Source organism: Pseudorca crassidens, chromosome 1 (assembly GCF_039906515.1).
Source record: "Pseudorca crassidens isolate mPseCra1 chromosome 1, mPseCra1.hap1, whole genome shotgun sequence".
Classification (NCBI taxonomy): domain Eukaryota; kingdom Metazoa; phylum Chordata; class Mammalia; order Artiodactyla; family Delphinidae; genus Pseudorca; species Pseudorca crassidens.
Genome location: NC_090296.1, coordinates 9,083,652 through 9,095,827, shown reverse-complemented (window position 1 = coordinate 9,095,827; position 12,176 = coordinate 9,083,652). Strand labels below are relative to the sequence as shown.

At 43.9% G+C, this 12,176-nt stretch overlaps 1 protein-coding gene across 4 annotated transcripts in view; it reads left to right on the top strand.

The window, feature by feature from the left end:
* AK7 (adenylate kinase 7) overlaps positions 1-6,226 on the top strand; it is a 54,196-nt gene extending 47,970 nt beyond the window's left edge. For all 4 annotated transcript variants that reach the window (XM_067734679.1, XM_067734706.1, XM_067734650.1 and 1 more), the window contains 4 exons: positions 44-241; positions 2,657-2,877; positions 5,739-5,897; positions 6,188-6,226. In XM_067734679.1, coding sequence (XP_067590780.1) covers positions 44-241; positions 2,657-2,877; positions 5,739-5,897; positions 6,188-6,226 — 617 coding nt within the window. The remainder of the gene's footprint in view (positions 1-43; positions 242-2,656; positions 2,878-5,738; positions 5,898-6,187) is intronic.
* Positions 6,227-12,176: the final 5,950 nt, after the last annotated feature.

Here is a 12,176-nt window from a genome sequence, read left to right as displayed (position 1 = left end):
CCGCAGTCACGGTGTTAACTCACGAGCTTCTCCTTCTCTCCAGAATTCGTTTGTTCGCTGGATGCCTCAGATGAGTTCCTCAAGGAACGGGTGATGAATCTCCCCGAGAGCATCGTGGCGGGGACCCACTACAGCCAGGGCCAGTTCCTCCGGGCTCTGAGCAGCTACCGGGACAGGAACACTGAAGATGAGACTGTCCTCAACTACTTTGACGAACTTGAAATCTATCCGATACATATTGGTACGAAATAAACTCAAGGATAACCTGCAAGTGGAGCAGGGCTGCCCGGTGTCAGGACCCCCGGCCAACTGCGTGCACGCTTTCATAGGGCTGGGGGAGGGCGGGTCAGCGTAACCGTGTGCCCGGGGCCTGGGAAGTCACAGGATAAGACAGAGGAGTTGTCTACTTGAGGATTTGGTGGTGTGGCGGGTGTTATTGTCATATGAAAACATGCGGATATATTATGAAGTTGAATACCAAATTGGCATTTTTTATTTATTTTTAACTTTTTACCAAATTGGCTTTTTTTTTTTTTGCGGTACGTGGGCCTCTCACTGCTGTGGCCTCTCCCGTTGCGGAGCACAGTCTCCGGACGCGCAGGCCCAGCGGCCATGGCTCACGGGCCCAGCCGCTCTGCGGCATGTGGGATCTTCCCGGACTGGGGCACGAACCCGTGTCCCCTGCATCGGCAGGCGGACTCTCAACCACTGCGCCACCAGGGAAGCCCCCAAATTGGCATTTTTTAAAGGGCACTTCAAAGATATGTGGTTTGCTGCCAGCTGCTTTGGGCCATTTCCCCAGTGTCCTTGGGGGCAGCGTCCTGTCCCCCTAGCATTGCAGGACACTGGTGTTCTTCAGAGAGCCGCTCCTGGCCTTTAAGACCAGCCAGCTGGCCCCTTAGCTACTCAGAAATCAAATAGCTCTTCATCGCATTCCTCCTGTTTCCTGTAAACACTTAACTCAGGGCTGAGCACCCAGCAAGCATCCAGTGAATATGATCTCTCATCAGCCTCACCTCCGCCATCATCGTCCCTGCCTCCAAATCCAATCTGCTGCAGCTGTTTCTCCTCCCCTTGGCTTGATGGGCCCCTGAACTTCCTTTCTGATTTTCTGGGTCTTGACACCTCTTCTTTGGGTTTGGTGAGAAACTGCTAGCCTGGTGGAAGCTTAGCAGCCAGGCTGACCTTTGGGATCTCCCGAGGCCTCTCTTCATCCCCCAGAACCAGCTGAGACAGCATCTGGATCCTGGAGTCCTGGGAGGCTTAGAGCTCCTCCACTCCTCCCCTGCCCTCCCCCCTCCTTTTCCTTCTCCTTCTTTTGGTCTTAATATTGACATTAGTCACATATTCTGGAGTTTGGACTTTTTTCTACTCGAGTAGGCTAACTGAAACAGTTAATTTTTTATGAATTGGAAATGTATCCTAGGGATTTGCCTGGTGATCCAGTGGTTAAGACTCCGTGTTTCCACTGCAGGGGGCATGGGTTCAATCCCTGGTCTGGTCCGGGAACTAAGATCCCGCATGCTGGGTGGGGCGGCCAAAAAATTAAAATAAAATAAAATAATAATCCCAGAATCAGGACTTCCCTGGTGGTGCAGTGCTCAAGAATCCGTCTGCCAATGCAGGGAACATGGGTTCGATCCCTGGTCCGGGAGGATCCCACATGCCGCGGAGCAGCTAAGCCCGTGCGCTACAACTACTGAGCCTGTGCTCTAGAGCCCATGAGCCACAACTACTGAAGCCCTCGCACTTAGAGCCCGTGCTCGGCAACAAGAGAAGCTAACGCAATGAGAAGCCCACGCACCGCAACGAAGAGTAGCCCCAGCTCGCTGCAACTAGAGAAAGCCCATGTGCAGCAATGAAGACCCAACGTGGCCAAAGTAAATTAAAAAAAAAAAAAAGTGTCCCAGAATCATTGATTCTCAGAAACAGAAAACAAAAGAAACCTGGAGGTCACCCAGCCCGGCCTCCAAGTACAGGACTTCCTTCTGTGGAAACCCCCAAGTGAAGTGCCCCAGTCTCTGCTTGAATGCTTCCCGGGGTGGAGAACTCATTCCTTTTGAGGAGTTCCACACGCCCATCCATCCACTCAAATCAGCGGCGACCGTCACAGCTCAGACCTGAGCCCCAATCTTGCTCCCTGTGACCCCCAGAGACCAGTTTGATATTTGCCAGTGAGACCAGAAATTCTAAACTGTGCTGGTAACTAAAAAAAAGAAACACTCTTATGGTAATTTACGCAATCTACCATCACAAGATTATAGTAATAGAATATTCCAAAAAATGGACTCAGAATAGATTGCAGGCAGGACCAGATTATATATTTTTTTAGAATTTATTTTTGGCTGCATTGGGTCTTCCTTGCTGCACGCGGGCTTTCTCTAGTTGCAGTGCGCGGGCTTCTCATTGGTGGCTTCTCTTGTTGCAGAGCACAGGCTCTAGGCACGTGGGCTTCAGTGGTTGCAGCACGTGGTCTCCGTAGTTGTGGCGCATGGGCTTAGTTGCTCCGCGGCATGTGGGATCTTCCCGGATCAGGGCTCGAACCCGTGTCCCCAGCACTGGTAGGCGGATCCTTAACCTCTGCGCCCCCAGGGAAGCCCCAGGACCAGATTATAAATGTCTGTATTGCTCTCTTCCTCTCTTCTGGTTTTTAAAGATGTAGGAAAACTCGAAGACGCTCAGAACAGACTTGCTATCAAACAGCTCATCAAAGAGATTGGGGAGCCTCGCAATTATGGTTTAACGGATGAAGAAAAGGCAGAAGAGGAGCGGAGGGCTGCTGAGGAACGGCTGGCCAAGGAGGCCATGGAGGAGGCAGAGCGACAGCACAAGGAGGCTGCGGAGACCGCAGAGAAGATTGCTCGCTGGGAGGAGTGGGTGAGTGTGTGCACACGCGTCGGGGCGGGGGAGTGGGTGGGGGATGGGGGCTGGGGGCTGGCAAGACCATTCCGGCCTCTCGCGCTTCCCATCCCGCTAATAGAGAAATGTCACGGAAATACCCGAAACAAATTTTTGTTGTTTTTTTGTTTTTGTTTGTTTTGTCACATGTACCATTTTTTTTTCTTTTTTTAAAATTTCTTTCATATGTACCATTTTTTAAAAGATGCCCCGGTCTTTTGCTTAGGGTAAATAACAAGGATAATAACAGCTAGCCATTGACATAGCATTAACAATACACATCGTTGTAAGTGTGCCATTTGCTGCCTGTCAACCTGGTGATTTCATCTGGTTTTCCTCCATTTACCCATCCAACTTGGGTGGTCAGCCTCATTCTACCCTTCTTCTCCAAATCACTGAGTCTTATCTATTCTGCCTCCTAAAACAGCACTCACATCCACCTGCAGGGCTCCCTTCTCCTGACCAGGGTGCCAGAATGATGTGATGCCTTCTGGCCGGGCTCCCCAGCTCCACCCTCCATCTCCAGTCTGTTTCCCTGCTGCTGCCAGGTGATCCTTCTAAAATACAGATCTAGGCTTCCCTGGTGGTGCAGTGGTCAAGAATCCGCCTGCCAACGCAGGGGACACGGGTTTGAGCCCTGGTCCGGGAAGATCCCACATGCCACGGAGCAACTAAGCCCGTGCACCACAACTACTGAGCCTGCACGCCTAGAGCCCATGCTCCGCAGCGAGAGAAGCCACTGCAGTGAGAAAATGGCGCACTGCCACAAAGAGTAGCCCCCGCTCGCCGCAGCTAGAAAGACCCAATGCAGTCAAAAATAAATAAATAATTAAATAAATTTATTTAAAAAAAACAAAAAATAAAATACAGATCTGGACTTCCCTGGCAGTCCAGTGGTTAAGACTCCATGCTCCCAATGCAGGGGGCACAGGTTCCATCCCTCATCGGGGGAGATCCCACATGCCTCTTGGCGGGGCCAAAAAAAAAGAAAAATACAGATTCAGCACGTCCATTCTCTGTTTAAACCCTTCACAGGCTGTTCATCGCTGTTCGATGAAAGTCCAAACTCCTTACCATGGCCCCCAAGGTCCTCTGTGACCTGGCTGCCTCTGACATCTCCGTGCATTTAAATAAAGTTCCATCTGTGTGATTAACTTCTTCCCTTGCTTCAAGTCTTTGCTAAAAGTCATCTTTCTAATGAGGCCTTTCCTGGACACCATATTTAAAATTTCAGCACCCGCCCCACTGCATAACACGTCCTATCCCTTTCTATACTTTTAAATTTCCCTCTTGGTACTTCCCTGGAGGCCCCATGGTGAAGGCTCCTCGTTTCCCGATGCAGGGGACACAGGTTCAATTCCCTAGTGGGAGAACTAAGATCCTGCATGCCAAAAAAACACAAAAACAAAAAAAATAGATTTCCCTCTTTGCATTTATTCTACCTAAGGCAGTAAATGTATTTTATATCTTTATCTTGTTTCTTGTCTTTTGGCTGCACATTTAACTAATGTCCATGGCCAGGAGTGGGCCGGACTGATGGGCTTAAGTCCCACCCAATCCACTAGGCTGAGAAGGGAGATTTCTCAAAGGAAATCTGGAATTATTAGTCCTGAGAGAGGGGGGCTGTATGCTGAGCATAACACAAGTCCACCAGATCAATACCTTCGAGAGTTTCTACTAGCACTTTTTTTTTTTTTTTTTTGGCTGCGTTGGGTCTTCGTTGCTGCGCGCAGGCTTTCTCTAGTTGCGGCGAGCGGGGGCTACTCCTCATTGAGGTGCGCGGGCTTCTCATTGCTGTGGCTCCTCTCTTGTTGCAGAGCACAGGCTCTAGAGTGCGCGGGCTTCAGTAGTTGTGGCGTGCAGGCTTAGTTTCTCTGCGGCATGTGGGATCTTCCCCAACCAGGGCTCGAACCCATGTCCCCTGCATTGGCAGGTGGATTCTTAACCACTGGGCCACCAGGGAAGTCCCTATTAGCACTTCTATGATTCTGTGATCCTTCCTTCCTTCCTCTTTCTTTCCTTCTTTCTTCCTTCCTCCCTTTCTTTCTCTCTTTCTTTCTTTCTTTCTCTTTCTCTCTTTCTCTCACTTTGCTTCATCTGGGCAGCTAGAAATTATTTTGGTTTAAGAAGTGAGGTAGGATCATCATCATCATTATCATCATCACCATCATCATCATCATATCATCAGCATCATCTTTTTGCCTGTCCTAGAGGGATTTGGATTGCCTAAGTAATTAAGAAAGTGAACATACTAGAGAATGGACTTGAGGATATGGGGAGGGGGAAGGGTAAGCTGTGACAAAGTGAGAGAGTGGCATGGACATATATACACTACCAAAGGTAAAATAGATAGCTAGTGGGAAGCAGCCACATAGCACAGGGAGATCAGCTCGGTGCTTTGTGACCACCTAGAGGGGTGGGATAGGGAGGGTGGGAGGGAGATGCAAGAGGGAGGAGATATGGGGATATATGTATGTGTATATCTGATTCACTTTGTTATAAAGCAGAAACTAACACACCATTGTAAAGCAATTATACTCCAATAAAGATGTTGAAAAAGAAAAGAAAGTGAACAAAAGGGGTGATTAATAAAGATAAATCATGCTGGAAAAAAGAAAAAAAGAAGTGAAGTAGGGGTCCAGTTTATTATTTTCTATATGACTAGGCAGTTGTTAAAACACCACTTACATATTTTCCCTGTCAATTGGAAATACCATCTTTATCATAACATGATGAACATTTATAGCAGTATCTACTTCTAGTGCACTCTGGGGTGAGTCGTATGAAACCGTTCTTCTTTTTCCATCTATTTATTGCACCCCCAAATGTTCTATTTGTAGAGTAAACGACTAGAGGAAGTTAAAAGAGAAGAAAAAGAATTACTGGAGGCCCAGTCTATTCCCTTGAGAAACTATTTAATGACCCACGTCATGCCAACGCTTATGCAAGGTCTGAATGAGTGTTGTAAGGTCAGACCCGATGATCCTGTTGATTTTCTGGTAAGAGATTGAAGGCTTTTTTTTAATACCAATTTGAAAATAAAATATACCCAAATCTAAATGAAAAGCCAGTTGAGACAGAGAAATTGTGTGTCTGGTTATTTGGGAAATAGCCTCTAACACCTTCATCACATTTTATAATAAGATTTTTGTTACTCATTTCAAAGAAAAAATTTGTGCACTTTCATTTTTAAATTGTAAACATTAATAGTACAAATTAATGTACTATTAATTCTAAATTAATAGTACATTCTAAATTGTTGACTTTTTTTCTTTTTTCTCAATTACAGGCAGAGTATCTTTTCAAGAACAATCCTGAAATGCAGTGAAATTTTAAAGATCTCATGTCATATACTTTTACAGAGCTGGAGATGACTTTAACATTGTAATTTGAAAAATTTCTTTAAAAAATGATTTTCTGGTTTTGGGGAAATTCTTTTTTTCTCCCTGCAAACAAATATTTTATTAAGTAGATTCATTATAAAAAGCTCTATGGCAACGAGTCACTACTTCATTAAAACCATATTTTGAGAGGTAAATTGTTAAAGTATCTGTGCATAGCTCATGGGATAAATATTGATTTAATATTTCATTCTTTGTCTGAGTATTCTGTACACTAATGTTTATAGTAATTTAATTTATAGCATGAAGAAAATCAGACTATGTATTATTCTAACATGTAAGCTAATGAATTTATGTGATTTGTTATGTCCCCAATACTAGTGGTGTTAGAAACGGAAATAAATTAGAACAGTTTATGCTTTTTGAGTCACAGTAAGTCAGACATGTTTGTTTTCTGCAAGGTTGCTTTTTGAGTTCAAGGTCAGCACCCAACCTATGAGTCAGAGAGAATTCTAAACTGCTTGGTAGAAAGATTCATGTAACAAGATGAATAATTTTTCATATCTGTGATAATTAGAAAGTTGCTAAATATTTTTAACCAACTAACTTTACCACTATGGCCTTTTCAGCTCTAAAAATCCTATAATTCCCAGAATTACACTGGATGAGAAATCAGTTTAGGTTGATCTTAATGGCATATATATTTCATTTCTTTAAATAATGAAATCTGAATATAACTGCACTCTTTTTTTGTGTGGCAAAATACACACAACATAAATTTACCATTGCAACCATGTTAAGGTGTACAGTTCGGTGGCACTAAGTACATTCATGATACTGTCCACTCATCACCACCATCTAGCTCCAGAACTTTTCCATCACCCCAGTTGGAAGCCCTGTACCCATTAATAAGTCACTCCCCATTATCCGCTCCCCTCAAGCTCCTAGCAAACACTAAATCTGCTTCCTGTCTCTATGGATTTGTCTAATTTGGATATTTTATATAAATGGAATCATGCAATATGTGGCCTTCTTTGCCTGGCTTCTTTCACTTAGCATGTTTTCAAAGTTCATTCATGTTGTAGCATCTATCAATACTTCATTACTTTTTATGGCTGAAAAATATTCCACTGTACAGATAGACCATATTTTGTTTAATCATTCATGTGTTGATGGACAGTTAAGTTGTTTCCACCTTTTGGCTGTTGTGAATAGAGCGGCTATGAACATTTGAGTACAGCTTCCTGTTTGAACCCCTGTTGTCAATTTTCGGTAGAAACCTAGGAGTGGAAATATCATCATACGGTAATTCTGTATGGGGAACCACCAGACGAGTGGGTGTGTAGCAGTACCACGTTGTAACTAAGCATCTTTTCATGTGCTGGCTGACCAGTTGTGTATCTTCTTTGGAGAAATCTATACTCGAGTCCTTTGCTCACTTTTTATTTGGGTTGCCTTTTTGTTACTGAATTGTAAGAGTTCTTTATATATTCTGGATAGAAGACCCTTATCAGATATGTGATTGGCAAATATTTCCTCCCATTCTGTGGCTTGTCTTTTCACTCACTTGATAATGCCCTTTAATGCACAAAAACTTTAAATTTTGATGAAGTCAATTTACCTATTTTTCCTTTACTTCACTGCACTATTTTTGATCCTATTTTAATCGAAAACACTAAGTAACTAAAGAGAATACCTTTTGGACAGTTTGAAATCACTGGTCTTTATCATAGTTACATTTTCAGGCCTTCAGTGTGGTTACATCTGGTGACCTTGCTTCTCAGTTCACTGAGAAAACCCAAGCAACCGAAAGAGAACTTCTACATCCTCCCACTGCAAACCTACCCCTGCCTTCCCTTCTGCTGCACAGAACGGTCTGTGCTCCCACCTAAGATTAACCTGTGCCCTGAATCCCACCGCTTCTCACATAATCCAATTCTTCTTCTGTAATCGTCCCTTCTCTCTCGCAGCTTGATTTTTCCCTCTCCTCTGGATCATCGCCCTTAGCTTCAAACTTATTCTCCTACTAACTCCCATACGTCAAAACAAGACAAGACAAAAACCCAATTCAAATGAAAAATCCCTCCTAGACCTCCACATCTTCCTCCAACCACGGGCCCAAAATTCCTGTCCTCCTTACAGCCAGGTTACCAGTGACGTCCACATTTCCAAACCTAATTGTTAGTTCTCAGTCCTCATCTTCCTTGCCCTCTCCGATCATCTGACACATTTGATCATTTCCTCCTGAAACCCTCTCTTCCCCTCACCTGAACGTCTAACAGCCCCTCGAACTTTAGCATAGCCAGTCTAGCTGCAGATCCCTGTCTTCCTTCCCCTCACCTGCTGCTCCCACAATTTCCAATCTCAGGTATTGGCAACTCCATCCTTCCAGCCGCTCAGGCCCTAAACTGTGGAGGCATCCCTGGCTCTTTTCTTATTTTCTTACCCCATATTCCATGCATCAGTGCGTCACATTGGCCCAACTTTCAAAACATATCCGAAGTCTGTCTGCTTCTTACCCCTCCAACATTACTGTCCTGGCCTGCTCCTTTCTGTGACTTCTTTCAACATCCCAACAGGGGAATCTTGTTAAAACACAAGTCAGATCTGCTTAAAGCCCCCCAGTGCCTTCCGATCTCACACGGATGGGGAGGCAAAGTCCTGACCTGGGCCTTCGAGGCCTGATACAGTCTGACCCCTCGTGACCTCATTGCCCCCTCACTAAAATCCTCATTGCCAAGTGCACTCCGTGTTGGGGCCTCGGCCTGGAAAACTTGGCTCCCACATATCCACATAGCTCACCCTCACTTCATCCGCGGCTCAGCTCAAATATCACCTCCTCAGAGAGGCCCCCCAGATTGTCCTCCCAATGACATCCCATGCTGTTCCTTTTCTCTGCTGACACTTGACATCATTTTATATGCCCATGTACTTATTGTCTATATCCCTCACTAAAATGTAGCCTCCATGGAGGCAGGGATTTTGTTTTGTTTTTCTGTCTCTCTACAGACTAAAAAATTGCATAGCACATGGTAGAGGTACGATAAATATCAGTGCATGAAGCTGTTTAGCTGAAATTTTGCTACACAGCTATGTTTTTTATAACTAAATCAAATCTCTAGTTATTCAACAAAGTCCGTAGTCTATTTACATTTCTATATGGCTGTGACAGAACACTTAAGTAACTCTGAGGGTCACCAAGATGCTTCACTAAGTGGCATCAATTTTGGTGAATTCACTATGGAGTCTGGCCCTCAGCCATGCAAGTTTAGAAGAGTGATCTCAGTAGCGTTTAAGGATAGATAGGACCCTGAGACGCTGACATGTCTTAACAAATCTCCTAAGAGACCAGCAGAGAAGACAGAGTACCAATTTATTTACAATGAGAAACATAGTTGAGTGAGCTGAGACTGGCACCCGCTTCAGCAGTACATTCTCTTCTTGGAAGCAGGTTATAGCAGAAGCCAAATGATCAGAAGTGCTTGGTGAATGCAAAACCAAGACAAGGCATGAGTGCAGGCTGGCTTGATAGATCCATGCCTGCCGTGCCGGCCAAGCTGCTCTAGTCCTTGCCGACAAGATGTGCTTTCCCAGACGTCGTTTGGATGGGCAGCGATGATGTTTACCCCTGTGACTCCCCTTGACATGTTCTTGTTTCAGATATATTAATATATTCACTCTCCCAGGTCTTTGTAGGTTAGGAGGCATTTACTTTCTTTAAGGTGACTTTTCATACTTCTGGTTTGATCCATTGTGTCATTTTATAATTAGGCTCTCTGAAGTCAATTCCTGCCTCCCCCCCCAAATCTGAGTAGGCCAGCTTGTCACTGCTAAGCCTCCTCTGTATATACCTGTAATTTTTTTAAATTGAAGTATAGTTTATTTACAATGTTGTGTTAGTTTCGGGTGTACAGTAAAGTGATTCAGTTATACATACATATATATCTATTTTTTTTCAGATTCTTCTCCCTATAGGTTATTACAGAATACTGAGTATAATTCCCTGTGCTGTACAGTATGTCCTATATACCTGTAATTTTGATAGACATCATTATATATACCTACATTTTAGATAAGCATATTCCTATATTACTTATAAAGAGCTGGTATCATTTACAATAACATAGCTAGGGACAAGCTAAGAAAGATGTATAGGTCCTCTACATTGAAAATTTAAAAACACTGCTGATAGTAATTAAAAGTGAAATAAATGGAGTGATACACTGTTTTTTTAAAAATATTTATTTATTTACGTGGCTGCGTCAGGTCTTAATTGCAGCACGTGGGATCTTCGTTGTGGCATGCAGGGTCTTTTGTTGCAGTACGTGGGCTTCTCTCTAGTTGTGGTGCACGGGCTCCAGAATGCAAGGGCTTAGTAGTTGTGGTGCTGGGCCTTATTTGCCCCACAGCATGTGGGATCTTAGTTCCCCGACCAGGGATCGAACCTGCGTCCCCTGCATTGGAAGGCGGATTCTTAACCACTGGACCACCAGGGAAGTCCCGAGATATACTGTTAATGGCTTGTAAAGCTCAATATATATATATATATTTTTTTTTTTTGCGGTACGCGGGCCTCTCACTGTTGTGGCCTCTCCCGTTGCGGAGCACAGGCTCCGGACGCGCAGGCTCAGCAGCCGTGGCTCACAAGGGCCCAGCCGCTCTGCAGCACGTGGGATCCTCCCGGACCGGGGCACGAACCCGTGTCCCCTGCATCGGCAGGCAGACTCTCAACCACTGTGCCACCAGGGAAGCCCCGAAAGCTCAATAGTTTTAATACTTCAATTTTTCTCCAAAATGATCTGTAGAGTCAATGCAGTCCCCATCAAAATCCCAGTGTGTTCCTTCCTTCCTTCCTTCCTCCCTCCCTCCCTCCCTCTCTCTCTCTCTTTTTGGTAGAAATTGATCATCTGTTTCTGAAATATATATGGTAATGCAAAGGACCTAGAATACAGAATAGTCTAGACAGTTTTGAGGAACAGCAAACCTGGAAGACTTCACTCTAAATATTAAGATTTATTATAAAGCTACAGTAAGTAAGACAGACACATAGATCAATGGAACAGAATAAGGAGTCCAGAAACAGATCCACATATTTACAATCACTTGATTTACAACACAGGCCCTATTGCAATTCAATGGGGAAAGTACGGTCTTGTCAATAAATTCTGCAGGTGATTAGGAGATCTATATATTAAAAACAAATAAACAAACAACACCCCCCAAATAAAAACACCTTGACCTCTACTTCACAGTGTATATAAAATTACTTTGAGATGGATCTTAGACCAAAATGTGAAAGCCAGAATAATAAAGCTTCTAGAATAGAATAAAACATAAGAGGAATTCTTCGTAACCCTGGAGTGGGCAAAGATTTCTCAAGACAACATTAAGAGTGAAAAGACAAGCCTCAGAATGGGGAAGATATTTGCAATACATACAAATGACAGAGGTCTTGTACTCAGAATATGTTAAAAACTCCTACAAGTCAATAAGACTGAAAACTCAATTTAAAGGTAGGCAGAAGACTTGAGTCTCCACTCCATGAAAGGGAATATCCAAATGATCAATCAGCCTATTGAAAAAGGCTGAAAGTCATTAATCATCAGAGAAATACAAATGAAAACTACAATAAGATTCCGTTATGATACTGCTCTTTGGCCAAAATTAAATGAACTGATAACACCAAGTGTTGATAAGGATGTGGAGCAACTGGAACCCACCTATAGAGTGGAATACAGATTGGTGCTCTCACTTTGAAAACCATTTGGGAGGACTTAATAAAGTCAAATATGGGTATACACATGACCCAGCAATTCCATTCCTGGGTATATACCCAAGACTGCTTATATCTTCAAAAAGACACGTACAAAAATGTTCAGAGCAACATTACTCACAAAAGTCCCAAACTAGAAACAACCAAAATGTCCATGAATAGGA